The sequence below is a fragment of the Sprattus sprattus genome (genome assembly GCF_963457725.1).
Source record: "Sprattus sprattus genome assembly, chromosome: 11".
In the NCBI taxonomy this organism is placed as follows: Eukaryota; Metazoa; Chordata; class Actinopteri; order Clupeiformes; family Clupeidae; genus Sprattus; species Sprattus sprattus.
In genome coordinates this window covers 3,440,081-3,467,500 of record NC_137909.1, presented here as the reverse complement: position 1 = coordinate 3,467,500, position 27,420 = coordinate 3,440,081, and the positions used below count along the sequence as shown (strand labels likewise).

Below are 27,420 nucleotides of genomic sequence, written 5' to 3'. Positions count from 1 at the left end.
AATCTGATCCTCTGTGTTCCCTGTCTAAAGAGCCCTGTGTCTCTATGCCTTAATGAGTGTGTGTGTGTGTCAGCCCATACCCCATCCCCCATCCTCTCACTGGGACTGATTGTGAAACTCTGGTGAGAGGGTTGGGGTGAGGAGGCTCCATATCTGGCAGCCAATCTGCGTGCTGAAAAGGGAGTTTTTCTCTGTCTGTGAAAGGTGGGGGGGAGGGGGCAGAAGAGGGAGAAGGAGAAGGAGGGGGGGGGGGGATAGAAGCTGTTTGGTGTGGAGATGTAAGGGGGGGGGGATAGAAGCTGTTTGGCGTGGAGATGAAGGTGGGGGGGGGGAGCTGTTTGGTGTGGAGATGGAAGGAGCTGTTTGGTGTGGAGATGGAAGGAGGGTGGGTTGGAAGCTGTTTGGTGTGGAGATGGAAGGTGGGGGGCATAGAAGCTGTTTGGTGTGGAGATGGAAGGAGGGGGGGCATAGAAGCTGTTTGGCGTGGAGATGGAAGGAGGGGGGGCATAGAAGCTGTTTGGCGTGGAGATGGAAGGAGGGGGGGCATAGAAGCTGTTTGGCGTGGAGATGGAAGGAGGGGGAGATAGAAGCTGTTTGGTTTGGAGATGGAAGGAGGGGGGGCATAGAAGCTGTTTGGCGTGGAGATGGAAGGAGGGGGAGATAGAAGCTGTTTGGCGTGGAGATGGAAGGAGGGGGAGATAGAAGCTGTTTGGTTTGGAGATGGAAGGAGAGTGATGAGAGGCGTCTAGTGACCACTTCATATGCTCGGTGGAATCAATCCCAGAGTTAGACACTGTATGTCTTCACCTGCTTGGAGAACAGAAGCAGGGTGTACTGAGGTCTGAAATGTTCTTAAGCACAAAAACATGACCACATTAATGTATGTGTGTTTGGCCTCCCTGCTCTACTTAATGTCATATTGGTGTTTCATGTTTTGGTGTATTTATTTGATGCAGTGTTTGGTTTCCAGTCACGGTAAAAGCTTGTGGCTTTGTTATCTCAACCACCCTTTCCATCAAAATCAATCATTTAAACCATCAATCTTGTAATCTTAACCAAGACAGCGAGAGCAAGGCCAATTAGCGCAAATAAGAGCTGACTGGTCTGAATCCCTCCTCTTTGGATCAGTGGCTTGTTTGTGTGTTTGGCGGATACTGGTCATTACGGTTGGTGATTTGGGAGCTCCAGGACTCAAAAACAAACTGTGCTACCCTGGCAGCTCCTGAGGTAATGGAGGATATCGAGATATTTCTGTGTGTGTGTGTGTGGGGGGGGGGGGGGGGGGGGAGCAGTGCTCAGGCACGTCCCACAGGCTGTATCAGGCCTGATAGCTGTGTAAGGTCTGAGCGGGGGGTCGAGTGGGTCTGGTACTCAGTGCTGGCATGTGTGTGTGTGTGCGGGAGCCAGACGTGATGGGCTAAAGCCAGGAGGAGGAGCGGGAGGAGTGGGGGCAGCAGGAGGAGCGGGCGGTGCTGCTGATGGTCGTGACCTGCGCTCATTTACCCAGGGGCACGGCTGCAGACTGAACACACTCCGTCTTTTACAGAGCTTGGAGGGAAGGCCATTGCAGTTCCCTATGACAGTTATCCTACATTGGGGAAATATCTGTATCAGTTAGGGTGCCTGAGTCCCCAGACGTAGGACCCTCTATCTCTCCAACTAGTTCATGGGGACTGAGTGTGTGTTGTGTGTGTTTTGTGTTTGAATTGAAATGTAGAGTGAAATAGACATGGAAAACCAGAGTTTTTCATGCTTGTAAAAGACAGTCTGGAGTTAAACTTAACCCTCTCTTATCCTTATAATTGTACAGTGCGTTCAGAAAGTATTCAGACCCATTCACTTTTTTCAAATTTGGTTTAAATTGTTAAAATCATTTTTCCCTTCATCAGTCTACACTCAATACCCCATAATGACAAAGTGAACTCAGAATTTTAGACATTTTTGCAAATGTATTAAAAAGCAAAAACTGAAATATCACATTGACATAAGACCCTTTACTCAGTACTTAGTTAAAGCACATTTGGCAGCCATTACAGCCTTTGAGTCTTCTTGGGTATGACACCTGAAGCTTTGAGTCTTCTTGGGTATGACACCTGAAGCTTTGAGTCTTCTTGGGTTTGACACCTGAAGCTTTGAGTCTTCTTGGGGAGGACAGGACAAGCTTTGAGTCTTCTTGGGGATCACAGGAGAAGCGTTGAGTCTTCTTGGGTATGACACCTGAAGCTTTGAGTCTTCTTGGGTATGACAGGAGAAGCTTTGAGTCTTTTTGGGTATGCGACCTGAAGCTTTGAGTCTTCTTGGGTATGACACGTAAAGCTTTGAGTCTTCTTGGGTGTGACGGGAGAAGCTTTGAGTCTTCTTGGGTATGACACCTGAAGCTTTGAGTCTTCTTTGGTATGACAGGAGAAGCTTTGAGTCTTCTTTGGTATGACAGGAGAAGCTTTGTACACTTGGATTCGGGGATCTTCTGCTCTTATTCTCTGCGGATCCCCTCAAGCTCTGTCAGGTTGTATGAGGACCATCAGTGGACAGCCATTTTCATGGCTGTTTCACAATAAACAGATCTCTGGCTGGGACACTGAAGGTCATTCACAGAGTTGTCCGTAAGCCATTTCTGCTCTTGGCTGTGTGCTTAGGATCATTGGCCCTCATTCTCGACAGCAGTTGGGAAGACTTTCAGAAGGATTTTCTTCTGAACTCCACTTCGGTGGATTTAGGAAAACATTTGCCATTCTCCATAGTTTTTTCGTCTGCGATTTCTTCTGAACTTCAGAAGACTTTCAGAACGCGAAATAGCAGTCGTAACTCTTCCGGAATCTTCTCAAATGCGATTCCACGGGGCCCTCCTGTGGTTATTTGAGGAATGACATTTGAAAAAACTACGTGTTAAAAGGGCTAACGGTTGAATTTGTGAAAACCCGTTGGTGATTGCGTTCAAGTCAACTCTACAGACATCCTTGGATTAAAATAATTATAATAATAATAAATACGATCATTTGTTTCACATTTATAGTCATGAGTCTACGAGGTAGTATTTATTGTTACATTAGGTCTCTATTGCTCGTAGCTAGGTCTCTATTCTCTCCCTTGTACGTCACTTTGGACAAAGTCGTCTGGTAAATGACTGAATGTGAATGTACAAGAAGACTGCAAATGTAAGTGAATAAATAAATAAACACTAACCCCAATCTCTAAGAACTATCACATGCACTTACTGTAATTTAGAGAGCACTGACTGCAAATTATAATCCTACTTGTGACCTATGGCTATTTTTCGATTTTTTTTTTTTTAAAAGTGACTTCTTAAATGTGTTCTACGGACTTCGGAAGTTCAACGTAAGAAAAGATCTCCACTTTATTAATGACCACCTGTTACGAGTTGCTTTCGTGTGGATTTGGGAAATTCCGACAGCACACTTGGCTATGGCTGCGTGCCCCAATAAGGAGCTGACGGGGCGTGTATGTATGCAAATCCACTTTCACGAGAACGCGCATCAATTTAAGAAACTAATCCGAGGGAACACAGCTGAGAAGACTGCGGCTGCTTATGAACGTATTTTCAAGCGTGCGGGAATGCAGCGGAAGTGTTTCCCTTACGTTGTTTTTACGAAGTCACGTAAGAAACATTTCTGAAGAATTACAGAAAATGATCGAGAATGAGGGCCATTGTCCTGTTGAAAGGGGAACCTTGGTCCCAGTCTGAGGTACTAAGCACTCTGGACCAGATTTTCATTCAGGATATCGCTGTCATTCTGTACTTCAGCTTATTATTTACATTTAATTTCAAATGATCAGATCTGCTGCCTGTTTTAAAACTAGACTAAAAACATTATTTTACACCCTGGCATTCCCAGGATTTTAATTTGATGCAGTGCTCTTTTTAGTGGATTTAAGTACAGTCTGAGGTCGTGCTTTTAGTTCAGTCTGAGGTTGTGCTTTTAGTTCAGTCTGAGGTTGTGCTTTTAGTTCAGTCTGATGATGTGCTTTTAGTTCAGTCTGAGGTTGTGCTTTTAGTTCAGTCTGAGGATGTGCTTTTAGTCAGTGGTGTAGTCCAGGGTATACGCAGGTATACGGAGTATACCCACTAATTTTTCAGTCAGCATTGCGTATACCCACTTCTCAAACCAGGGCTTTTATCCTGTGCTGTATGGGCTGCTTAAAAAAATGAAAGAGTATACCCACTTCTCCAGGAACCACTACAGCACTGCTTTTAGTTCAGTCTGAGGTTGTGCTTTTAGTTCAGTCTGAGGTTGGCTTTCAGTTCAGTCTGAGGTTGTCTTTTTAGTTCAGTCTGAGGTTGTGCTTTTTGCAGCCTTCCCCAGATCTGTGCCTTCAACAATCCTTTCTCTGAGTTCTGCAGGCAATTCCTTCAACCTCATGGCTTGGTTTTTGGTCTGATATGCATTGTCAGCTGTGAGACCTTATATAGACAGGTGTGTGCCTTTCAAAATCATGTCCAATCAATTGCATTTACCACATGTGGACTTATGTAGAAACATCTCAAAGATGCTAAAAAGAAATGGAAAGCCCCTGAGCTAAATTTGAAGTGTAATACCAAAGAGTGTGAATACTGTTGAGAAATCCTGTTTTTGCTTTAGCAAAACAGGGTGTTAAGTTTAGATTAATGAGGGGGAAATGAATGTAAATTATTTCAGAGTAAGGCTGCAACATAATACAACGTTTAAAATGTGAAGTGTCTGAATTCATTCCATATTATGCAACAGCAGAATGACACCTTTAACCACTGACAACCGGTACAGGTTGTCAATTATGCAGTGCAAACAAGTGGAATTTGAAGACCAAAGCAGAGTACCATAATTGTCTTTGGCCAGTGCAGATAGTTCAGCTGTCTCATGAGGTGTCCTACTTAGAGAGATGTTTTTGTGCTCCCATTGGCTCTTAGAATGTTCTCAAAAGAACAAACCGTATTCGCCAAGTTCTTCAGACTCTGTAAGTCAGTGCTTGCAATGTTTAGGCTTCTTATTTTCGTGGTAAATATTAGGCTACTTTTTGTTTTGAGTGACGGCAGTACAAGCCTGTTATCAGTGCCTTTGATGATGTTAGTTGAGATGGAATGAAGGAGGAAGTGTTTGTCTGATGGTGTTTATGCGATGAAACAGAGATTGCACCCCAGTATGATGCTCTTCCACTGGGTTGGAAAGGGCCGTAAGAGGCCTCCCCAGTGGCTTCGGGCTCTGGTTCCTTGGCCCTAAAGAGTTATCTGATTCATATGTAGCTCAATTGAATACTGTGTGCACCATGTACAGAGCTATTAACTATTTATCCCTATCTCTATGCTTCGTTAGAATCAGTTCTTCTGGATTCTCATTAAGGTAGATCTCTCTGTCTGTGTGTCCTTCTCTATGTATGCGTGTGTGTGTCTGTGTGTATTTGTTGTACATCAGGGAGTGGTTTTGTGGTGACCTGTCCAGCGTTTACGTTTTGACGTCAGTGAGATGTATGTCAGCATTAGTATGCACCCCACACCAGTGAGACGTGGCTTCCTTGGTGCCTGTCCTTAAGGGCCACATAGGGCCACACGGGGTCCCTCCCTCTGAACGCTGTGTTCTGTGTCCGACAGACGAAGTGAGCCTGCGTCCCGTCCACACTCGTGGCATTCCACCAAACTCGCAGACAGCCAGCAGGACCCCAGCATGATGAAAATATCCCAGGGCAGCATGGGAGCTCCCTGGCACCAGAACTACCATTCCAGGTTAGTGGAATCTGGGCCACAGGCTGACAACACAATAGATCCCTCTCTCTATCCCTCTATCTATCTCTCACTTAATCTTTCTCGCTCACATTCTCTCTCTTTGGAGGCCAGGTCTGCTCTCCCACTTTTCGGACAAAAGAGAGTTTGATGGAGAACAGAGAACAGTCTGGTCTTGTGTTAAGCAGACTGTTATCAAACCCCCCTGGTCTTGTGCGCATCACGCCGTTGAACACATGGCCACCAGAGTGAGGCAACGCAAAAGCCAGCTAAACACAACCAGAAGCACCAACAACATCTTAATTATGGCAGCCCAATCACAGACTTAAGGCAGTTAACTATGCCAGGAGAAGTATAGCCACAAGAGGTTGGATGCTCTTCAGTCTAAAGGTGTGAAATGCTGAAGCCTCCATGATGATACAGTCCTACTGTGTATAAATTCCTGTTTCTTTGGATTTGGAATGCTTGGTTATCTTGGTAGTGGAGATAGTTAATAGTTAATGGGATAATAGTCCAAGTCCCAGTGGAGAATCTGCATTGTTCCCAGAAAAGAAGGATGAGTCATTTGGTTTCGCATGATTGCTTATCTTGTACATGTATGACTTCATGGGCAAAGGTCTTCATGTAAACTAAAACCATGATGGTAATAGTATGTGAGTGCCTTTTACCACGAGTCTGGTGCATGGCAGACGTGTGTGAGAGCAGTGTGTGCTTATGTTTTAAATGAGCTCATTGCTACACATGCAACACTTGCTAAACCCCCAGGGTAGACCATTGAGGAGTGATGCCAGGTCTGTTTGAATCAAGTCATCTGTATCTGTGTACTGAGACCACCACCCACCCACTTTGTTTCAGGTAGTGTCACCCACTTTGGTTCTGGCCAAAAGAGATCTAAGTAGTGCCAGCAGTACGAAGGCTGTGAAAGAAAGCCTGTTTGTGTGTCCCTTTATCTGGAGTGTAATCAGTGTACTTAGACAAGGACATCCAAATACCATCAGCAATGACGGCTACCGAGAGATGAGGAGGGCTGGGGAGGGAGGGCATTGACGCAGTGTGTCTCTTATGAAGGCACATTCTTTGCTGTGCCACCCCTTAACCCCTCTGATCTCCATGGTAACATCCTATCAGGGCACGCGTGTGGTGGTCGTATGCCAGGACAGTGCTAGCGTCAGCCTTACAAAGACAACAATGAAATGGGGAGTGTGTGTGTGTGTGTGTGTGTGTGTGTGTGTGTGTGTGTGTGTGTGTGTGTGTGTGTGTGTGTGTGTGTGTGTATATGTGCGCGTGAAAGTAGAGCAGTAGAAGGGATTGTGTCACCAGAGAGGCAGCAACATCACATTCATAATGGCGGTGAGAACACCAACAGACTGACACTCGCTCTCCCAGCACCCATATACCCATACAAGGGCAGCCGCCCAGTGAGGGGCCCCATGGGAGCTCTGTGCCCGCCCCCCACCTCCCCCCCTACCCCTACCCTCACAGCCATCAGGGACTGTTTGGCTGGGACTGGGAGAAGACAGATGAGCAGAGCATAGCCGGATTTCAAAATATCTTGTATAATAAATTAAATGCAGACAGATTTAATTTTAAGCCGTGTGTTGTGGTTGCCATTTGGTGTTGCTCTGGCCTTGACTGAAGTCCCTGTAGACACATTTGTGTTGGTGGTTAGTGTGTGTGTTATGACAGAGGTGGTAAATCGAGCTGTGAAGTTGTCTCTTATGTTTACCACATCTAGGAAGAATAGGGAGACCTCAGCTCCGGCAGCACAAGTTGTTTATTATCAAAGCAACTGAGACGTCTTGGCAGTGTTTCACTTATTAGCACTGGAGCCTGTCTGAATTTGTATTTAAACAGTGTAATCCAAACTCTGTCTGCATGACACGTTGTAAATTAAGCCATAAAGATGATCAGCCTAAGAGGGGTGGGAACAATTCCTTCTGATTTAATCAGACACTGCTTTTATGGTGTCAGAGGTACCCGAGCAATAAATGTGTCCTTCTGATGTCTCTTCAAGTTCTCCGCTGTGGTTAATTTATAGTCTTATCGGACCAAAGGAACAGAAAATAACAGATACAGCAAAAAATCTGTTAGCTTCTTTATACTACTTAGTGCTTTGAAAGCCTGCAGAGTCAGTGATTGCCACTGAGGTTTAATTAAGTCTTCCAGCAGAGACTATGTATTCAGTGCTCAGTACTAGATATCCTTCAAAACTGCAGACCCTCCTCAGTCTCCTCAGAATCATGACAGTGTTGGTTGCAGGCAATAGGGTAAAGAGGAGAGTCCCATCACGCATCTTGTTTCCTCACCACACTCTTGTTTTTCCTCCTCTTCTTCTATGTGCAGTGCCTCCACAACCGACCTCTCCGGCTATGAGGCTGGATTCCTGCGTAAGAGCCCGGACCAGTACAGCTCCAGGGGCAGCATGGAGAGCTTGGACCACCCCAGCCCAGCCTACAGCTCCTGCCATCAACTGTCGGCCTCCAAGTCTTCCAACAGCATCGACCACCTGCACAGCAAGCGCGACTCTGCCTACAGCTCATTTTCAACCAGTTCCAGTATCCCGGAGTACCTGGCTGCCGCCCCGTCCTTCAGTAACAGGGAGCGCTCCTGCTCCATGGAGCACGTGCCCCAGACAAGAGGAGGCGCACAGGAGGAGGGGATGCAGCAGGCGGACATCCGCTACGTGCGCACCATCTATGACCCACAGCAGGGTGTGTCTGAGGAGCACGAGGTCACGTCTGCCCTCATGGGCCGAGCTGGTGACAGGCGGGGACAAGCCCAAGGGGGAGGAGGGGCTTGTCACCGTGGCGGCAGTAGCAGCAGCAGCAGCAGCAGCAGTGGCGGCTCATCCACCTCCAATCGCCACAGTGCGGGTCCAGTGTGGGGTTCCCACAGTCGTAGCTCCTATGAGAGTCTGAAAGGTGCGCCAGCACCTCCCCTACGCAGTGACAGCTTCGCCGCGATCCGCAACCACGAGCGACCCAACTCCTGGTCCAGCCTGGAGCAGGCCCGTTCCCTGCGCGCCTTGCACAAGGGCTCCTGGCACCATTCCAGTGGGTCAGTGGCCACAGGGAAGCCCTCATTCGTGACGGAAGGTCAGCTGCACACGGTGGTGGAGAAGAGCCCAGAGAGCAGCCCCACCACTCGCCCGAAGCAGGGGTTCCCCCAGGCCTCCAAGCCTGGCCGCCCCATGTTTCCCACCAGCATCTACCAAGTGCCCCCACCCGAGCCCCACTTTGCACAGATGCCCACCAGCTGCCCCAGCTCAAGCACAGTGTATCCGGCTCTTGCCAAGGAGAGTCGCTACACCACCCAGAGAGAACCAGGGGGAGAGGGTGTGGCAGTGGAGAACGGAAACCAAAGCAATACTCCACATGGTTCCTCCAGCCCACTTCATCCAGCATTTTCCCAGCCCAAACCACTGCCACAAGTGCCGCCATCCTCCCAGCATCCTGATATGGGCCTGGAGGAGCTCCACACCAAATACAGGCCTCACCTGCAGTCTAACAGCTACTGGCCTCCAGCTCCATCCATCGGACAGGAAAGAAGAGACCCTTATACTCCAGTTCAGCCCAGAAGAGAAAGATCCAGGCATACCCAGAGCCCAGAGCCCCAAAGCAGCCTCAAACAGAGCAGGGAGGAAGAGCATGTCAGAGGTCCAGAGCAGAGCTCACAAACTGAGCCCATGGTGATGCAGAGCAAAGTGCCACAGGGACAAGTGGCCCCGGGCAACAGAGGTGGCCACAATCTACCTGTGAGGCATTACAGTGAATCCAGCGTCCCCCAGGATCATGAGCACCTTCTGACACGCCTGGAGAATGCACTGGCAGAAGTGCAGAGGTGTGCTAGCCCCGAAAGCAGCAGCAGCAGCCAGAACCACTCAGTTGACCGTAGCGTGTCTGTGTTAGAGCGGGTGAGTCGCTTTGAGAGGCGTGAGCCTGGCAAAGTTCGCAGTCAGAGTACCAGTAACGCCTCCTCAACCTCCTACCGTCCAAACCATACTGCTGCCGGCCCCAAGAGCTCCCTCTCTGGTGTGGAGGACCTTCACAACATGCTAGACAGGAACTGTATCTCTGCCCTTCAAACAATTCCTCCCAGCTTCTATTCCAACACCCAAGGGTTTAGAACGGCATACCAGGAGGGCCACATGGAGTTGCATCATAGAAGAGGGAGTAGCGATCAGGCCCAGCTCAGATACCTGCCAGATCCAGCACTGGCCCTGCAGAGAAGCAAAAGTACCTTCCATTTGGATGAAGAAAATGGAACTCGCTTTGAGTGGAAAGATGACCCCCTGGATATTTTAGGCACGCTCCAGGACAGGTCGTACCGGGACAGCATTAAAGACGCCCAGTCTAAGGTGCTCAGGTCCACCTCTTTCCGGCGGAGGGACTTGAATCCTCCACCCGTGCCAGTCAAACACCTGTCCCTTGAGAGGAAGGGACCCAAGACCACTCCCAAACCAACGTCCACCTCTCCCCATACCCCGAAAGAGCGCCATGTGGTGACCCCAGACACGCTGGAAAGGATCAGTCCTCCAGAACTCCCCAGTGTTCCACCAGTGGGCCCTCCACTCATGCGGATTGGGGAGCGCAGTGTTCCACCAGTGGGTCCTTCGCTCGTGCGGATTGGGGGGCGCAAGCGCCTGACCATGGACCAGAAGAAGCGCTCCTACTCTGAGCCGGAGAACATGCACGAGGTCGGACTGTCCGACCCCGAGACTTCCAGGAAGCAGCAGTTCCTCATCCCAGAGACCAGCGTTGCAGATCGTCGGAAGATGTTTGAAATGGCGGTCAGGCAGAATGCCGGGCCCAAGCCAGGAGCCTCACATCCACAACTGAAGCAGATGCAGCAGGATGCTGTGGCTGAGTACATGAAGCGAAAAACTGGCAAGAGGTCAGAGGGACGCCCCAGTCGTCCCCACAGTGCCTACATCCATCCAGCTTCGTGCTCCTCCACTGACTCCCGGAGCCTCTCCTCCACCTCCAGCCTGGCTTCACTGCAAGAGCCTGGGCTAGAGAGTCTTTCCGGGGGTAGCCGTCAGACCTACACTCTTCCGGCCAACCTCCACGGGGACTTTTATTCTGGCAGGTTGCATGCTGAGCCCCAACAGGCTGTGTACAGGCCCCAGAGTAAAACTCCAGAGCCTGAGAGGCAGGTGGACAGAGAAAGACTTGCTTCAGACCCAAGCCTGGCTCAGACATCTGGTCCAGATGCACTGTATCACCTCCCACTCTCCCAGCACTGCCATGGGGGATTGGAGAAAGCTGCTCCAGCCCGGAGCTCAGGAAAGTCAGCCTCTGCAGAGGACTTACTGGACCGGCTGGAGAACAGGCCAGCTCCACAGCATGTCCGGTCCCGCTCCTCGCCCTCTGTAGAGCGGTATAACCAGGTACTCCTCCTTCTGTGTGTAGTTCACTCCCTAGCACTGAGCAAATCAAAAATGAACCCTCTTATGTATACTATGGTGTTGCTTGGCAACAAGCAAAAGCTAATTATCATCTTGAAGATAATGTAATTTCACATCAGGACATGTATTTCTCAGCTTTAAAATATGAAGCTGTAATGTTATGAAATCAGAGGCAACATTATCATTCCCAGTCCAGTCTTTTGGGCTGGTTAATAAACCGCTTAAAGTGGTGACCATGGTCAGGCAGATATTGCAAAGGTGTTTAGGGAAGAAAATGGTGTCTTTATTTGAAAGCTCAATAAGTAACTTCCATGGGTGTAATCTTTCCCTCTGGGTGCTGCACAGCTTTTAATACAAAGCCTACAAAGTTTCTCTTGACATACCATACATTCTAACATTGCCTATAACCAATGTGGTAAAGCCAACCTTAGAAGGCAAAAATAAAGTCCAAATTAGAGCCTTCAGTTCCGTCTGGTGTAAGTATCTATCACCATTTATATGTCTGTCTGGGGAGCTTTGGTCGTCTTTATAAAAAGCTTTGGTGTGATTCTCTTACACAGTGTGCTGTTAAAAAGGCAAACGAGCAGAGATATATGGCAGTGCCCCCTCCCCAACCCTCCAGGAAATGCCCTGGACTTCCCTCTTCCTGTTTGGTGCCACCAGGGCTCCTGAGGCAGATGACAGACTGATAAATCACGTTGTCTGTTTCTATGGGGAGGAGTTGTGTCTGATAAGATGGATCTGTTTTGGAGCTCTTGCCACAGTTTTGGCAGGAAGTGAGATTTTTTAAATGCTGTTTATGTCGCTGCAATTAGTCTCCCTCCATAAACATTATTTTCACATAAGGGCTGCTTGTACGCACAACAACAAAAGAGAACCAGGAAAGAGTACTGCTTAAAACCAGTTTCAGGCACCATGACTAATGATTTTAGAGTTTTGATCATATCACCAAGCCAGTCTTAACATCTCTGTGGTCCAAGTGATAGACCACATACCACAACTCATACTAGAGAAAGTATTTGATTTACCAAGAGAAGTTTGTGTGTGAGATCACTGGTCATGCTAGATATCTGAGTAGTTTGTTCAGACACCACTTGCAGATAAGCAGAATTGTTAGAATTTATTTCTCTTAATATATCACCTATGATTAAACTTTGGAATGCTTTAGACGGTGATATTAATGCCAAATGATCAACCCTGGTTGTCTGATTGAAACTGACCTTCAGGATATTTTCTCCTTGGTTAATACAGATGCACAGTGAACCCAGAAATACTCATGAATAAAGCCAACAGGGATGGTCCAGTGTATTGATTAATGGAATGGTTTGCAACATGTGATTTTTATCACGCTAGGATTTCATGGTTGCGGAGCTAAAATCATTTGGGCTGATGTCAATGGATCTGGTTCAATCTAGTCACAGTGTCAACAGGTTTGTGACTTTCTGAATTATACTGTATATCCATTATATAACCGTGTGTGTGTGTGTGTGTGTGTGTGTGTGTGTCTGTGTGTCTGTGTGTCTGTGTGTCTGTGTGCCCATATGTATATGTCCTACTTCATGCATTTGTAAATCACAATTGCTGTGCACAGCTCATAATCATCATTATAATCAACAGTAGATGATATTTGCTTCTGATGGGGTCAAGAAACAGGCTGTACATAGTCACTGTCTTAGGCCCATAACCCAAATCTCTCCTTATGAGAACATTTAAATTGTTTAAACATGCTGGCTTTTAAGGCAATACCTCAGAGGCCTATTCCTTAATTGGTCAATGGCTCTATTGGAGAGGTCCTGTGTCTATTTTTGACCTGGACGGCCCTTAAGTAGAATGTTTGACTCAGCATGTAATATGAAAATCCCATAATATCAGGCAGAGAGGGCAGTTTTGTTGAGAAATTATTGTTGAGGTATTTCACACTTAAAGGCCGTCTCATGGACAGAAATTAAACAGAAAAACAGTAGGAGTTCCATGGTAGTTCCTTATGATGTCAGAAGTCCGAGTTCCATGGTATTTCCTTATGATGTCAGAAGTTGCTGGACGTTTAAGTGTTGGTCAATCCCAGTTAAGCGATCCCCTAAAAAGGCCACATTCTGTCATGTTCATACAAGAATGAATGATAGACAACAGGGATTAGAAAACAGCATTATTAGGTGATACACTACTGAAGATGCAGTTGATGTGTGGACATGTACATGCCTGTGAAATGTTGTCAATGCTGACATGCTGCTGTGTGTGTGTGTGTGTGTGTGTGTGTGCCAGGTCTCTGGTGAGTCTGAAGCCTGATCGGCCATCTTCAGCCTCAGCCGTGAGAACAGAACGCTACCTACTGAACCAGACCAGCTCCCAGGCCCATGTGCCCGTGGTGCGGAGGGAACGGCAGCGGCACAGCGAACGCCAGCGCGCCCAGAGCGCCACCGGCCTGGCGGCCTCCGTGGGCCTCCCCTGCCCCCTCTCTCCACCTGGCAACACTGGCAGCCTAGATTGGCAGGCAAGCAACAGGCTGTGCCTGGCCAACCTGGATGCCATCACCTTCCCCTCCACGCCACATGGCGAAGCGTCGCGCCACACGAGGAGGGCCTCCACAGGGATGACCAGGCAGAGCTCCAGTGACACCAGCACCTCAGAGGAGACGCTGAAGGACTTCCCCAGCGGCGAACCTGCCCGGATGGCACCAAAGACACCCCCACCCTCGGAGAAGGCTCTCACTACCGCCCCACCTAACCTCCCACCCAAAACATCCCATGTGGCCCCCGCACACCCCCCACCTCATTCTCCTGATCAGTTGCCCCAGCCACTGCCCTCCCTACGCATTTCTGAGTCCAACCTGCGCTACAGTCCTCCGTTGGCCTCTAGCCAAGAAGATGATGACGTGTTCCTCCAGGATGTGTCCCCTCCCCCCTCCCCCTCACCACCTCTGCCCATACGTGAGACTGACATCACGGAGGACTTCCCCCCACCGCCACCCCCCCTCTCTCTCTCACCCCCTGTAGGAGAGGAGGGCTACATGGAGCCACCAGTGCCGTGCATCAGGTATGATTAGTCACGCTGCAACCATGGGCTCGCCCTCAAGGTGTCCCCTGTTCCACCAGAATCAGCAGATTCATTTAAACAGATATGAAACTAGATTGATATGTTGGAATTGACTATATTTTGTATTTGAGTATTCCAGCTTACTTGTGTTAATAAAACATTTATTTTTCTGTTGGAAGTGCGGAGCCTGTGGAGGATTCAGTCATTTGCCATGGAACAGCCAGAGGGAGTGCTAGCGTCTCACCTCCTCCCCTGTCTCCAGAGCCCTCGCTCAGCCCCAGCCTGAGCACCGAGCCCCTGGCTCCCAGCATCACTGTCCCAGAAGAGGATGACGAGAGCCTGGGCCTGGATCCCCGCCTGCTGTCCAGGAGGGAGAAGTCTGAGGTGGACAGGCGAGTGGAGGCCTTGGCCCGGGAGCTGGTGTCTCGGGACAAGTCCCTGACTGCTCTCCTGGACGGCTGGGCTGGTAGAAGCTCCATGGATATGATGGAAGAGATATTCCCTGCCTACAGACAGCGGTCGTCATGGCAACGGAGAAGGAGCGACGTCAGTCAGGAAGACAGGTGGGGGAGAGAGCAGATGGCGTATGGCGCAGGGCCGCTCCGCAGGGAGAGGTGGAGGGAAGGTGGAGGCTTTTATGTGCCTTACATAACTCAGTGATCAGTTCATGCTGCACAGAGGCAGGTGCACAAAGGCAGCCTTGTTTGGCCTGGTGAAGTTATGGCCCAGGTTATTGCCAGGCATCGGTGTTATCACAACACGGCTCTCTTTTGTAGATTCATTATCTGATTGCTTTGCGGGATGAATGCTACTAAAACCTTTGCCCAAACATTAAGTAGCCCCATATCTTTAAATACCACATATATCAGTGACTTTATTTGCTTGGGTCTTTTTTGCTGAGGTCAAATGATTGTGTTGGGCAGTTGGGCAGAATCCGCTTGCATTGTGTAAGCAGGTTTTGAGATTTGAGAATGTATTTTTAAGTAGTTTCGTGCTAAAAGTGAGTATAAGACCGCTGGAAAAAAGACATGACATTTATCCATGCAGGAAGCTTGAATGTGAAGGGCCGGCTATATTATACCAGAACATCTACCGTATGTTATTCTGCCACCTAGTGTAAGGCTAGAAAATGACCCACTTTACAGCTCCCAGACTTTGAACTGTTTCAGTGTTAAACTTAAAATGGCGTTTAATATTTCACTTTTGGTGAAGTTCATTGAGAGTTCAACAGAACTCTTACTCGCATGAATGCATTCACTGGGAAGTTTAAGTTTAGCTGGCACTGTAACTGTTTTCAGTGCGCATAAAAGCTCTATTTTAATATCATTTGAAAAGGAGCAATGTATCACTGTAAATTATTATTATGTGTCAGACACAATGGTAGCCCACTCCATCCACACCCAGGGCTGCATTGTTTCTTTGTGACCTTCAGCATTCTACAGGGTGATTAAATCCACTTTAATTAAGCATGCTCCGATTCTTTCCCGGAATGCATTTTTAACATTCCTCCTGTTCTGCTAAATAGGCCAGCTCTGAATAGCAAAATCCAGTCCATTTGCATTCCTTGTGCAAAGGTGGAGTGAGTGTGAGAGAGGGTGTGTGTTTGTCTTAAAATAACTATGCGGGTGTGTGTGTGCGGGTGTGTGTGTGTGTGTGTGTGTGTGTGTGTGTGTGTGTGTGTGTGTGCGGGTGTGTGTGTGTGTGTGTGTGTGTGTGTGTGTGTGTGTGTGTGTGTGTGTGTGTGTGTGTGTGTGTCTGTGTGGATGTATATTTGTTTGTAATACTCTCTTGTGTTCCGCTGCACTCAGAGGGCCAGATGAAGTTTATAACTCCCAGGAGTCCTTGGCCCCCGCCAGCAGAATGGAGACGGACCTGGACGAAGATGAAGCTGACCTCACACACAAGCAGGTAGCTCTCTGCCACCTGCTGCATTACTCTGCACTCAGGAACATGGAGTTATTCAGAAGAGGCTTTCACATACTTATAGAGCCAAAGACAAACTCTTGAAAGTTTTTCTACTTAGGTGTTTTGACTCAAGGATAAATGAATGACTGAACTGTACCACATGTCCATGAGATAAATACGGCCAGCTAGTTTACTGCTGAAAACGATGTGTCCCGTTGCTTGTATCCTACACAGATGGTCACAATAAAAGCAATGCAGAGTGGTTGGGATAGTCATCTGTTACATGTCTACTTACTGGAAACACATGGCTGTAAAGAGCACTGGGACTCTGTCTATCTTTACTGCTGTAGTATCATGTCAGAATTGCGGTGGTATTCTCCATTCCTCTAGGGGGAGCTGCTGCAGGCTTTGGCCCTGAGTGTTGCGGTGCTGAGAGAGGAGAAGGAGCATCTGGGAGAGGAGCAGAGGCACTGCTGTGCTCTAGGGGGCAGCACTGAGACGCTGGTGCAGGAGCGCTGCAAGCCCAATGAGAGGGACAAGTACCGCATGTTCATCGGGGACCTGGACAAGATCGTCAACCTGCTGCTGTCCCTAAGTGGCCGTCTGGCCCGCGTGGAGAGCGCCCTCACCGCCCTCGATAGAAAGGCTGAGACAGAGGACAGTGGAGAGGAGAGGGTGGGTAATATCATACACAAACACACAAACACACACACACTCACTCTCTTCCACGCACATACACCCTGGATGCATGCATGCCCTAAGAGATGGAGACTGATGACTGTGACGGATGAGTGCAGTGTGTGATTAGTGTCATCGCACAAATGCTCACACAGTACACACAGATTGGGAATGACAGTTTAAGAAAAGACATTCAACACTTAAAGATGCATTCCGAAATTGGGTTTTGGGTTTTGAGAATAGTGTTGGCTGATAATGAATTGAGAATAGTGAATAGTGAGAATAGTGAGTAGTGAGAATAGTGATTGTTGGTAGTTGAGCTCAACAGCCAATCAGATTACACCCCACCCTTCCTCAAGCACTGTGTTTATTGGCTGGTAATGTTTATGGCTTGGTCCGAGCCACTATATTTGTTTCCATTTACAGGGCAAGGACTGTGTACGAACACCAGCATGGAGTTAGAGTCACAGACTTACCTTTAAGCCCACACCCACACATACACTGATCCACACACACAAACACAAACACACACATGCTTAGACTGAAGGTGGTGTGTAAGGCCAGGTGTGTTACATTAACACACATGTGTGCTTAAGAAAATGTCACTGACACCAACACACACACACACACACACACACACGATCACACAAAGGAGGGTACAGAATCATTAAACATAGAAAAGCTTGACCTTCTTTTCCAGAAATGGGCTTTAGTAAAGTCCCTAAAACCACATCCAAAGCACGAATGACTACAAATCATCTGTTCCAAGTTGGCCTTGGTTTCTGATGTCATGTGTTAGTAATAAGGCTTGTGCACTCAGTGAGAATGAAAACACTGACGGAAGACAGGTCAGGTGACTGGTCTTAACCATTCAGAGACCAGAATGACTTCCTGTCACCACCAATCGTCTGCTTACCACCCATTGTCTAGCGACAAACGCCTCCTTTATCTAATCAGTAGTGATACTGTAGAAGTTCCAGTTCTCTGTCCTGCTAACCGTTCTCACAGTCTGTGTAGCTGTGTTTTGCTGACACTGAATCAGCTGCTTTCCTCATGTGATGAGTCATTCAGCCAGTGTGACGAGAGCCTTATGCTAATCCTCTGTTTTAGTCACTGGTAGTCCTGTCACGCACACACACACACACCCCGTCTCTGGGATATCTATGACTGCATTGTGTATCAAGTATAAGAGTGTGTGTATGGGTGATTATACACTTTTGGGGTGTGTATGTGCATGTGTGTATATAATTTTGTCATCAGTTAGATTAACAGAGGATTAATGTGACTGAATTGTATCAGGCTCTGTGGTAGATTGTGCTGTTGAGATAAGGACTGTTGATCTCCCTATCTGCTTCATGTCAAAGCCTAACCCAGTCACTCAGTCACTCTCTTTGGAGCACCTGAAGAGGAACCTCTGCCCTCACGGTTATGGCTCTACCATAGGCACTAATGCCATGGCTACTTTCTTTCACTAGAGCACAAATGACTCACACTTAAACTGAAACATTTCCTTCCCTGCTAATAGAAATGGGCTCGATACAAATATAACACACACACACACACACACACACACACACACACACACACACACACACACACACACACACACACACACACACACACACACACACACACACACACACACACACACACACACACACACACACACACACACACACACACACACACACACACACACACACACACACACACACACACACACACACACACACACACACACACACACACACACACACACACACACACACGGGGCAGCCGTGGCCTACTGGTTAGGGTTTCAGGCTGGAAACCGTAGGGTGGCCGGTTTGATCCCCGACCAGTAGGAAAAATGTGGGCGGGGGAAGTGGTAGACCACTGCTCTCCCATGCCCACATCCACGGCTGAGGTGCGCTTGAGCAAGGAACCTAACCCCGATCACTGCTCCCCGGGCGCCGCCAAAGGCAGCTCACTGCTCCGGGTTAGTGTGTAACCTCACTTCACTGTGTGTGTGGGTTAAATGCAGAGGTGGATTTCAGAGTGTGTGTGTCTACTACACCACCTCTGCAATAGAGAGGACTTTCACTTTCACACACACTCTCTCTTTCTCTCTCTCAAACATTAACAACCAAGGACAGGAATGAGCATGCCCTTGAGTGTTTTCAAACGCCCATGCAATAAACGAAAACTAGTTTAGATGTGCAGGACAAGCTGGACAGCAGGAGGCACTGGTGTTCCATTTAATTGGTCAAATGTAGTCCTGTGAGGGGAGAGGGGATTAAGCAAGTTAATCATTAGAAACAGTGTTACCCTTTGAATTGGGTGTTAATGTCAATCTCAATAATTCATTGTTTGTATGACTATAATACTGTGATCATTAATCATGTGTGTGTGTGTGTCATGTGTGTGTCATGTGTGTGTGTCATGGGTGTGTGTGTGTCATGTGTGTGTCATGTGTGTGTGTCATGTGTGTGTGTGTGTGTGTGTGTGTGTGTGTGTGTGTGTGCCATGTGTGTATGTGTGTGTGTGTGTCATCTGTGTGTGTGTGTCATGTGTGTGTCGTGTGTGTGTGTCATGTGTGTGTCCTCCTCCAGGAGACTCTGCAGCAGAAGCGGCGTCAGCTGTGCAGTCAGCAGGAGGACGCTCGTGAGCTGAAGGAGAACCTGGACCGGCGCGAGCGTGTGGTTCTTGACTTCCTTGCCGGCTACCTGACGGCGGCACAGCTGCGCGACCACCGGCGCTACGTGCGTCTCAAGCCCGCCCTGCTCATCCGCCAGCGGCACCTTGACGAGCTCATCCGCCAGGGGGAGGAGCATCGGCAGCGCCTGGCGGAGACTCTTCCCGTTCAGCCCCGCCCCACTGTGGATGGCCCCGCCCCTCGCTCCACAGCGGTTACCTCGCTCTGACTCCGCCCCCTCACCACTGTGAGCGATGCTGCTGCAGACACAGCTGCTACAGAGGAGGAGGAGACACTGATGAAGAATTAGACCAGAAAGAGATGGGCGGACTGCACCTCAGCGACGTGTCCACTCATGGCGGACGGGGTGGGAAAGTGCCTTAAGAGTGTGACCACACACACCACACATAACCACTTTGGCACCCACTCACACACGCTCTTAGATGAAAGCACACTTGCTCCATGTTGCAGTGGGGTCGTACAGATTGGTTCAATGGTAAAGTCAGAGACTGGTGCTTCATGCATTTACGCATCTACGTTTTTTCACACCGCCTTCTTTTTGAGGATGTGGTTCCTGATTTCAGCCTGTGGCGTTCAATAAGATAGTCTCATTCCAGCTGTGTTCTGGTCAGCTGGATCAGGACACAGGTCTGCTTGAGGCACGGAACAAAGCAGTGACTGATTGTCTCTTACGGCTGTCCTGGGGGTACGTTTACCCTGCAGCTGCATTTGGATCAAACATCACCGTGATTTTGATGTTCTTTTTCACGATGGACATTGCAGAGCACTTTTATTCAGGGCAGATTGACTACTACACGCCCTAAACCACACAGGAGGAGACCGCTCCTTACACCCACAGGCGCTTTCAAGAATCCTTCACAATAGAAATAACTTTCTTCAAAACTATATCTTTAGAATTTCATTCTAAAACACACTCAAATGCTGCCATGACCAACTGCAGTCATTATTTATACATTAAAAATATGTTTGTATTATGAAAGTGACTGTACATATTATGTGCCAACATTTGGTTATTTTTAATGTGTAAACGAAAAAAAAAACACATTTTATATTGTGTAAAAACTGAAGGAAGAGAGAAATGTTATTTTTCTTTGGAAGGTGAGTTTACACTGGGGCTTTAAGAGACATGTTGTCACTCCAAACCTTAAGAAACAGCACAAAATGCCATGGATGACAGGGTTATTTTCCTTCATGTGACAGAAACAGGTCTCACGGTGAGCTGGTCTCCTTAATGAGGGACTAAACTGCATCAAACACAATCCTGTTCTACATGAGCTGTCCAGTCCAGATCGGGGGGAAAATCCACTGGCCCTGCACACCACCCCAACACTTCCTCTCACTTCTCGTCATGTTGGATCTCAATCACACTGTAGCAAACGTGTCGCATGTGACTGCTTCACTGTGGTAAAATTACGTTCAGCTCACACCACTGGAGCACTTCCTCCAAAACTGTCAGTGTGAGTGGTTATCTTTTTCATTTATTTTATGTTTTCAGAGCACCTTTTCCACATTTACAGAGTATCTTACCAAGTCATAATACCTGACTGATATATGAAACACAGGCAAATTGTCACATACAAATGAATTGTCGTGAGCATATTTGCCAGCCATGGTGCCCTCTGCGTTTGACATGCTTCACTGTTTTGTAAAGGCACAACTGAAAAATATTCTGATTTGATTGCAGGTTGGTCTCTAATCTTATGATACAGTCTTGCTGTTCACCTTTGTTGTTGAGAAAAGTTGAGAAGGACTGTTAAATAAATGCTCTTCATTTTGCAAAATAAATCTGTTTTTTAAAAAGACTTTTAATATCAGTTGCACTTATTGTCAGATAATTTACGGCACAAGAACTACGTATGTGAAATACATCAGTTTATGAAGCACTATAAAGCTCCAGTGACTCACATGCTGAGCCACTGACTACGTCACATTCTCCAAATACCTTCCCTACAGAAAGCAGACCGAAACTAACTAAGTGTGTCTTTAAAGGTGCATAACTCTCCTCAGTCACCCACTTAACAGTACTAGAGGACAAACACAACACATTTGTCATACTATCGTCCTCAGCCTGCTATTCCTGTTGGTTGAGTTGCTTAATTAGTGGAAGAAGAGAAGGATACTGTGTTTATCTTGTAGGAGTCACCTATCAGACCACAGTCAAACTGGGAAATTAGGACTGCTTCCTCCCTGGTTGTGAACGGAAGACAAGCTGAGCTAACAGGAGAAATGAAGAACTAATGAAACCGGGTGAAGTAGACAATGGGCCGCATTCTCATTCTCGAGCGCAGTTCAGAGTTAAGTAAAGTTAAGTAGAAATTTTGTACACTTAAGCAAATGTTCGAGAATGAGGTCCAATGTGATCAGGGGACTGAAGGAGGACTTTGACATCATCCCATAAATCCAATGTATGCAGCCAAATGTCCAGAGTAGACAGGTGTCTGTCTGTTGAAAACACATAGAAGAACCTTGCCATCAGCAATCTTCAGAACATAATCCTCTTCCTCATCAGAAGCCAAATACAAACATGACCACGTTCCCTCTCGATGTTTTCATTAAATTGGGTTGTTTTAGCTTAGTGAAAAACTTCATGGCCTCTGCCTGAAGCTCGCTAGTCTTCAGTGTTTTGGCAGGCATAGCAGGTATTACAGAAGTTAGAACATTCTTTTTGTTCTTAGATATCCATTACATTTGAACTTTCACCTTAATCTACATGGATCACAAATGGCACTCTTAAACTGAAACATTTCCCTCTCAGCAAGTGGATACAAATACTGTATATCTAGTATATTCTATATTTTGCTCTTGTGAATACATACAGAAATAATGTGAGCACACAACATATTTAAAATTTTTAGTATCTGTCTTAAAGAATGTATGCAATAAGAAACTGATCTGAAAGGAAAAACTGAAGATTGTGTTAAAGTTTTATTGGTGATAAGAACCGTAATAAAAGTACAGTATATACACTTTACGTCAATGAAAAGGTAACACAGATGATTATATAACAGAATAAATATTGGCCTTGTTAACACACTCACTCACTCAAAACATGAACAGCCAAGGACAGGTATGAACATGCCTCAGTGTCAACCACCCACGCATTGACATTCGTTTAGAGGGGCAGGGCAAACAGGAACCATCTTGAGAACAACCATCTTCTGGCGAGACTTCTATGCGCATGCCACCCCTCAATTCTATCCACCCATTCCCTACCAACATGCAGCGTTGAGCCCCAACACAGATCCACACATCATCCCATATACTGTTTCTCCCCCTGTCTCTTCATCTGACACTGCATTTCTCTGGCTGAACTTAGAGCAGCAGCAACAACATGACAGCCAAACAAAGAGGCCAACTGGCTCTTCATGTCTCATAAAGTCCAACACAGGGCCCTGGTAGGGCACAAACAAAGGTACTTTTCTCCCGCAGCCTGGCCCCGTCACCCCACTGACTGGCAAGGCGCCAGTCCTCAAGGAAGCTGAGAGAGGCAGGGAGAGGGGGTCCTCAATGCTAAGCCTTTGGCTCTCTGGCTGGCCCTCCACAGCCCTGGCATACCTTTGCTCCCCAGCAACACACTCGGACAGAGACTCCAGTTGAACATCTGACGCACAGTGAGGTTATTGCAGGGGACAGGCTGGGTAAAACATTAAACTAGAGAGAGCAAGCAAGCACAAAAGAAGTTTCAATTCAGCAAGATTAGCCACAACACATACAGACTACTTGGAGATAACACTGTTACACCACCCTAGGATAAACACCACCATATATACAATAATACACTAAAGCAAACACTGCAAATTAACTTTTTTTTAAAACTCCCAAAAGAGTGACAATCAGCAAAAACTGGTAACCAGTAGATATGCATTCCAGTGGAAAAAAAAGAGAAGTGAAGAAAACCTGACTCATAGTTGTGTGCAGATCTAAATGAAAACAAGTAGACCTCCTGTGCCGACAAGGAACACTCCTTTGGAACCATTGATGTGTTATTCTAGAACTGAATTTACCCTGACGTCAAACAAATCATTGTAAAATGAGATGGAAACTTTCAGTGCCAAGTAGAACAATCACCCAAACTCATTTGTCCCTCGTGACCATTTCCTCCTCGAAAACATGATTAGTGATACTTTAGACCCTGCTTTTGAACATTCACGCTCCAAAAAGCTTCAACGGATTCCACACAGCAAGAGCTCCAGTGTCACGAAACTGAAGTAGGAACCAGTTCTGGCTGCCAAGAGGCCAGTGTCCAGCAGAAAAGAGGTCAAAGCTTGAGTGCTCCACTGCAAGAGGCCAATGGGCCTCTTTAGTTCTGTACTGAAAGCCTAATTCAGCAAGCGAAGCGAACACATTTGAAAACCGCGAAGCATTGCCATGTGGAGGTTTGAAATCTCCCTCCTGGCTTTACTCTGGAGTCTGCTTCCCTATCATTAGCCTGCTAGAGAGCTGCAAACATACAAACAAACATTTTGATTCCCTAGTAAATTAATGGAACAAAATGACTAAGGATTATATAAAAATATACATATATATCCAACCTTAAGCAACACATTGTGAAACATTTTCAGTGACAAATGAACACAGATTTACAATCTGAAAAGATCAGAAGAGGTAGGTAGTGTGGATAGGGAAAGTAGCGACAGGGTAGGGAATGTTTCTCCAGAACAAAGGAGGCGGTCCGTGGCATTTCTGGTTCAAACAGACACCTCTGTGTGCCCTGAGATCCTCCCCAGGGACTTGTGCTTGAACAAGGCTGCCAAGGATGAGTGCCTCTTCACCGTGGCCGATATAGTAGCAGGCCGCTCATTGGGACTATCTACACGGGTCTGTGGAGTGAAGATCTTCTGAGGAGCCTCCAGCATCTGCAGAAGGCCCTTTGGCATGTCACTGCACAAATACTGCCAGGCCCTGCGGCCACTGGTGTCCCTAAGCCTCACGTTGGCCTTGAACTTGTGCACCAGGATGCTCATGAGCTTCTTGTGCCCGTACATGGCAGCCAGGTGCAGCGGGGTGTAGCCACAAGTAGTCCTAGCGTCCACGTCCAGCTCCATGCCGGCCTTGTTGACGCCATACCACAAGGTGTTGAGCACCCGGTGGTCTCCATGCTTAGCAATCCAGTGCAGTACAGTGTACCCAGAGATGAAATCCCTCTTTGATAGGAGGCTGCCGTCTTCCCGAAAGAGTGAATAGATGACAGGCCAGTCACCTGAGGCCGCCTTCACCATCCACTCATGCTCTTTGGAGTCCAGGCGAACTAGGGGGCTTCTCTGGACAAACGCCCGATCCAGGTTACCGGGTGACAGGCTGTCTGTGCTGGAGGCCCCGGAGAGGGAGAGGTTGCTGGGTGTCTTCGGGGGAGAGGCGTTGAGCAGGTAGTTGACGCTGAGGGAGGAGGACAGAAGAAGCAGGCGGTTCTGCCTCGCTGCCTCGTGGTCCTCAGGAAAGGGTTGGTCCAGGCCCGCCCCAAGGCTGCGGCTAATGCGGCTAATGCGGCTACATTGACGCTGGCTGATCTGACGGGATGGAGGTCTCAGGAGGTTTTCTGGCATCGATCCTGGGGCGGAGGCTCTGCTGTAGGGTGTGTCCTGGTCCAGGCAGCCTGCGGAGCGGTGGTAGCCAGGGATGTGCGTTCGCTCTGGCCGGTGTAGCAGTGTCAGTAGCTTGGCTTCATGAGCACGCGGCAGCGTCTCCTGCACCCTATCTCCTGGTGCCCCTGCCAGAACTGTCTGGTTCAGACTGTCGTCACTGCTCCATGGTTCTTGGGCTATCGGAAACGGCCATTGACAGTCAGACCCAGGCAGACAGTCATGAGTGGAGGACAGAGGAGTGTGGTAGAGATCTGGACGGGCAGCAGCAGCTGGCATGTCTAAGGGGAGGCTGCGGCGCTGCAGCAGAGAGTTGACAACTGCCGCAGTGCCGATTGGAACCAACTCCGTATGCGCATGCAAGGGCTCCTTCTTTGGGCTTACAAGACAGTCGTTGCTGGAGCTCAACTGATGACCTGCTTTGGAAAGTGATAATGCAATTTCAATCATACAAGGGGAAGAGTTTGAAATCCCAGCAGTGTAACCCAGGGAGGAGGGCAGAGGCCAGGCTGCTGGCCCGGTCCTCACATCTCTGTATCTGCAGCCCTGGTGAAGCTGCTGCAGTTCTGGGTTTGGTCTCAGCTCCTCCAGTGAAGAATTTTTCAAGTCACAATGTGAAGAATCAGGAGGCGGATAGCATGTTGGGCTACAGCCATCAGCTTCTCTTGACTGTCCTAGTTTGCTTATGTCAACACTATTGTGCTCCAGATCTATACTCTCCACGGTTCCTTTGTCCCAGGCCTGTTCAAAGCTCTGACCGCTACCACTAGACCGTTTGGATTCAGAGCTAAATGTGGATGTAGGCAATGGTTTCAAAGCGCGGTTGGCAAAACTACCTTCTGTTATAATTATTGATGGCAGGCTAGATTCCCACGTTTGAGGAGGCGACATTTTGACATTTCTTTCAAAATTAACCGTCTCTACATTATTGTTGTTGTTGTTTATAATACCTGCAGCAGGTAGAATGTTCTCGCTGCCTTCACAAGCGTCGGATGTTGAAGCTTGCGCCACATTGTTTGTTTTTAGGTTTGAGCTCGTCTCAGCAGGCACCCTTCTCCTCTCCCGGCTTCGGCTGGCTGCTTCTCTCGGTGAACGCTCTAGGTGCCTCGACCTCGAATTCTCAAGTTTCTCTTCGTGGTGTTTTGGTATGTGAACGCTGCCAATGTCTCCGACTGGCACTTTGAATTTCTTCCTCAGCACGACGTAGGACACGCCACCCTCATGCTTTACCACTGCTACGGCATTCACAAATGTTTTAAATAATTCCCTGTTTTGCACACGGTTCTCCTCCTCTTTCAAAAAGTATTTGAAATGACCCAACAAGTCCGCATTTTTTACTCTTTCCCCATTGCAACGTAGAAAGCTTAACACCGACTCTTGTGTGAAATCGGTGGCCATGCTGAATCTGTATCCAACTTTCTTGAGTTTCGGCTTCAAAGTTCAGTGAGAGAAATGTGACAGCAGCAGTGGATTAACTCCACCCACTCCACCTGCATGTTACATACCTGAGAGGTGAAAGCACACCAGGGGCTGCCAAAATGCCAAAGATGTTTTCTGTAATATCCGAGGGGACCTAAAATATATTTATGTACGATCTGTAACCTACACAAACATTTGTGTTATTAGCGTACTTCTTCAAATATCTACAGATTGCACTCTGACCTAGGCTAGGTTATTCTTGGTATATTACAGGCTATGGCATGTTTAATTCACTGCATAGAAAGACAGTTGTGTGGGTGCTAGGAAACCGGTATGTTAATTACCGACACAATCTCTGACATGTTTGCCCATGGTTCATGAACAAATTAATAAAAGTAGAATTAAATAATGGTCAACTTCACCCTCAATCAAAAATGTTTTTAAAAGCATTTCATTTGAGTACAAGTACTTGCTTTTTTTTTTTAATCTGATGTAAGGAATGTTGACAGCAGTCTTGTAAATGTTGACATAAAGATTAATTCCTGAAACTTGCCAGACTTAATTGTAAGAGAACATCTAAAGCGCCTAGAGGCAATTGTATTGTTATGGCGCTATATAAATAAAATTGAATCAAAGGTCAAAGGCTTTCCAGCAACTGATTATAAACATTCTAAACATATGACCACAAAGTAGTTCAATACATCGATTTACAGGGCACAGCTAAGAAAAGATGTAAAGCTTAAAGTAACACTATGCAACAATTTGACACTTTTTGAGGTATTGTTTTATAGGCAACTAGCTTTGGTCAGCTTGGCTGTTGGTGGTGTTTGCAAGGTTTTTGCATGCCCTTTAGATAGTTAGCTTACTAGTTTTGGAACAGAACTCCGTATAGCTGCTTTCATTACTGTAAATGAAGCTGATGTCATTCAAGTGTTAGCCTCTCACAATAAATAGTACAATAATGAATCACAATGTATTTCATATATTTTTTCCT

At 47.4% G+C, this 27,420-nt stretch overlaps 2 protein-coding genes across 2 annotated transcripts in view; one reads left to right on the top strand and one right to left on the bottom strand.

Moving 5' to 3' along the window:
• shroom3 (shroom family member 3) overlaps nt 1-19,636 on the top strand; it is a gene marked incomplete at both ends in the record, with an annotated part of 47,743 nt that extends 28,107 nt beyond the window's left edge. The window contains 8 exons of the mRNA XM_080847074.1: nt 5,582-5,713; nt 8,054-11,099; nt 12,471-12,547; nt 13,380-14,150; nt 14,330-14,713; nt 15,959-16,058; nt 16,446-16,730; nt 19,325-19,636. Of these exons, the coding sequence (XP_080703200.1) occupies nt 5,582-5,713; nt 8,054-11,099; nt 12,471-12,547; nt 13,380-14,150; nt 14,330-14,713; nt 15,959-16,058; nt 16,446-16,730; nt 19,325-19,636 (5,107 nt within the window). The remainder of the gene's footprint in view (nt 1-5,581; nt 5,714-8,053; nt 11,100-12,470; nt 12,548-13,379; nt 14,151-14,329; nt 14,714-15,958; nt 16,059-16,445; nt 16,731-19,324) is intronic.
• A 2,739-nt stretch (nt 19,637-22,375) lies between these two features.
• Nucleotides 22,376-26,656, bottom strand: sowahb (sosondowah ankyrin repeat domain family member B). The gene has a single exon (XM_080847011.1). The coding sequence runs from the start codon at nt 26,403-26,405 to the stop codon at nt 24,117-24,119; it is 2,289 nt and encodes a 762-aa protein (XP_080703137.1). The 5' UTR covers nt 26,406-26,656; the 3' UTR covers nt 22,376-24,116.
• Between the last annotated feature and the right edge of the window lie 764 nt (nt 26,657-27,420).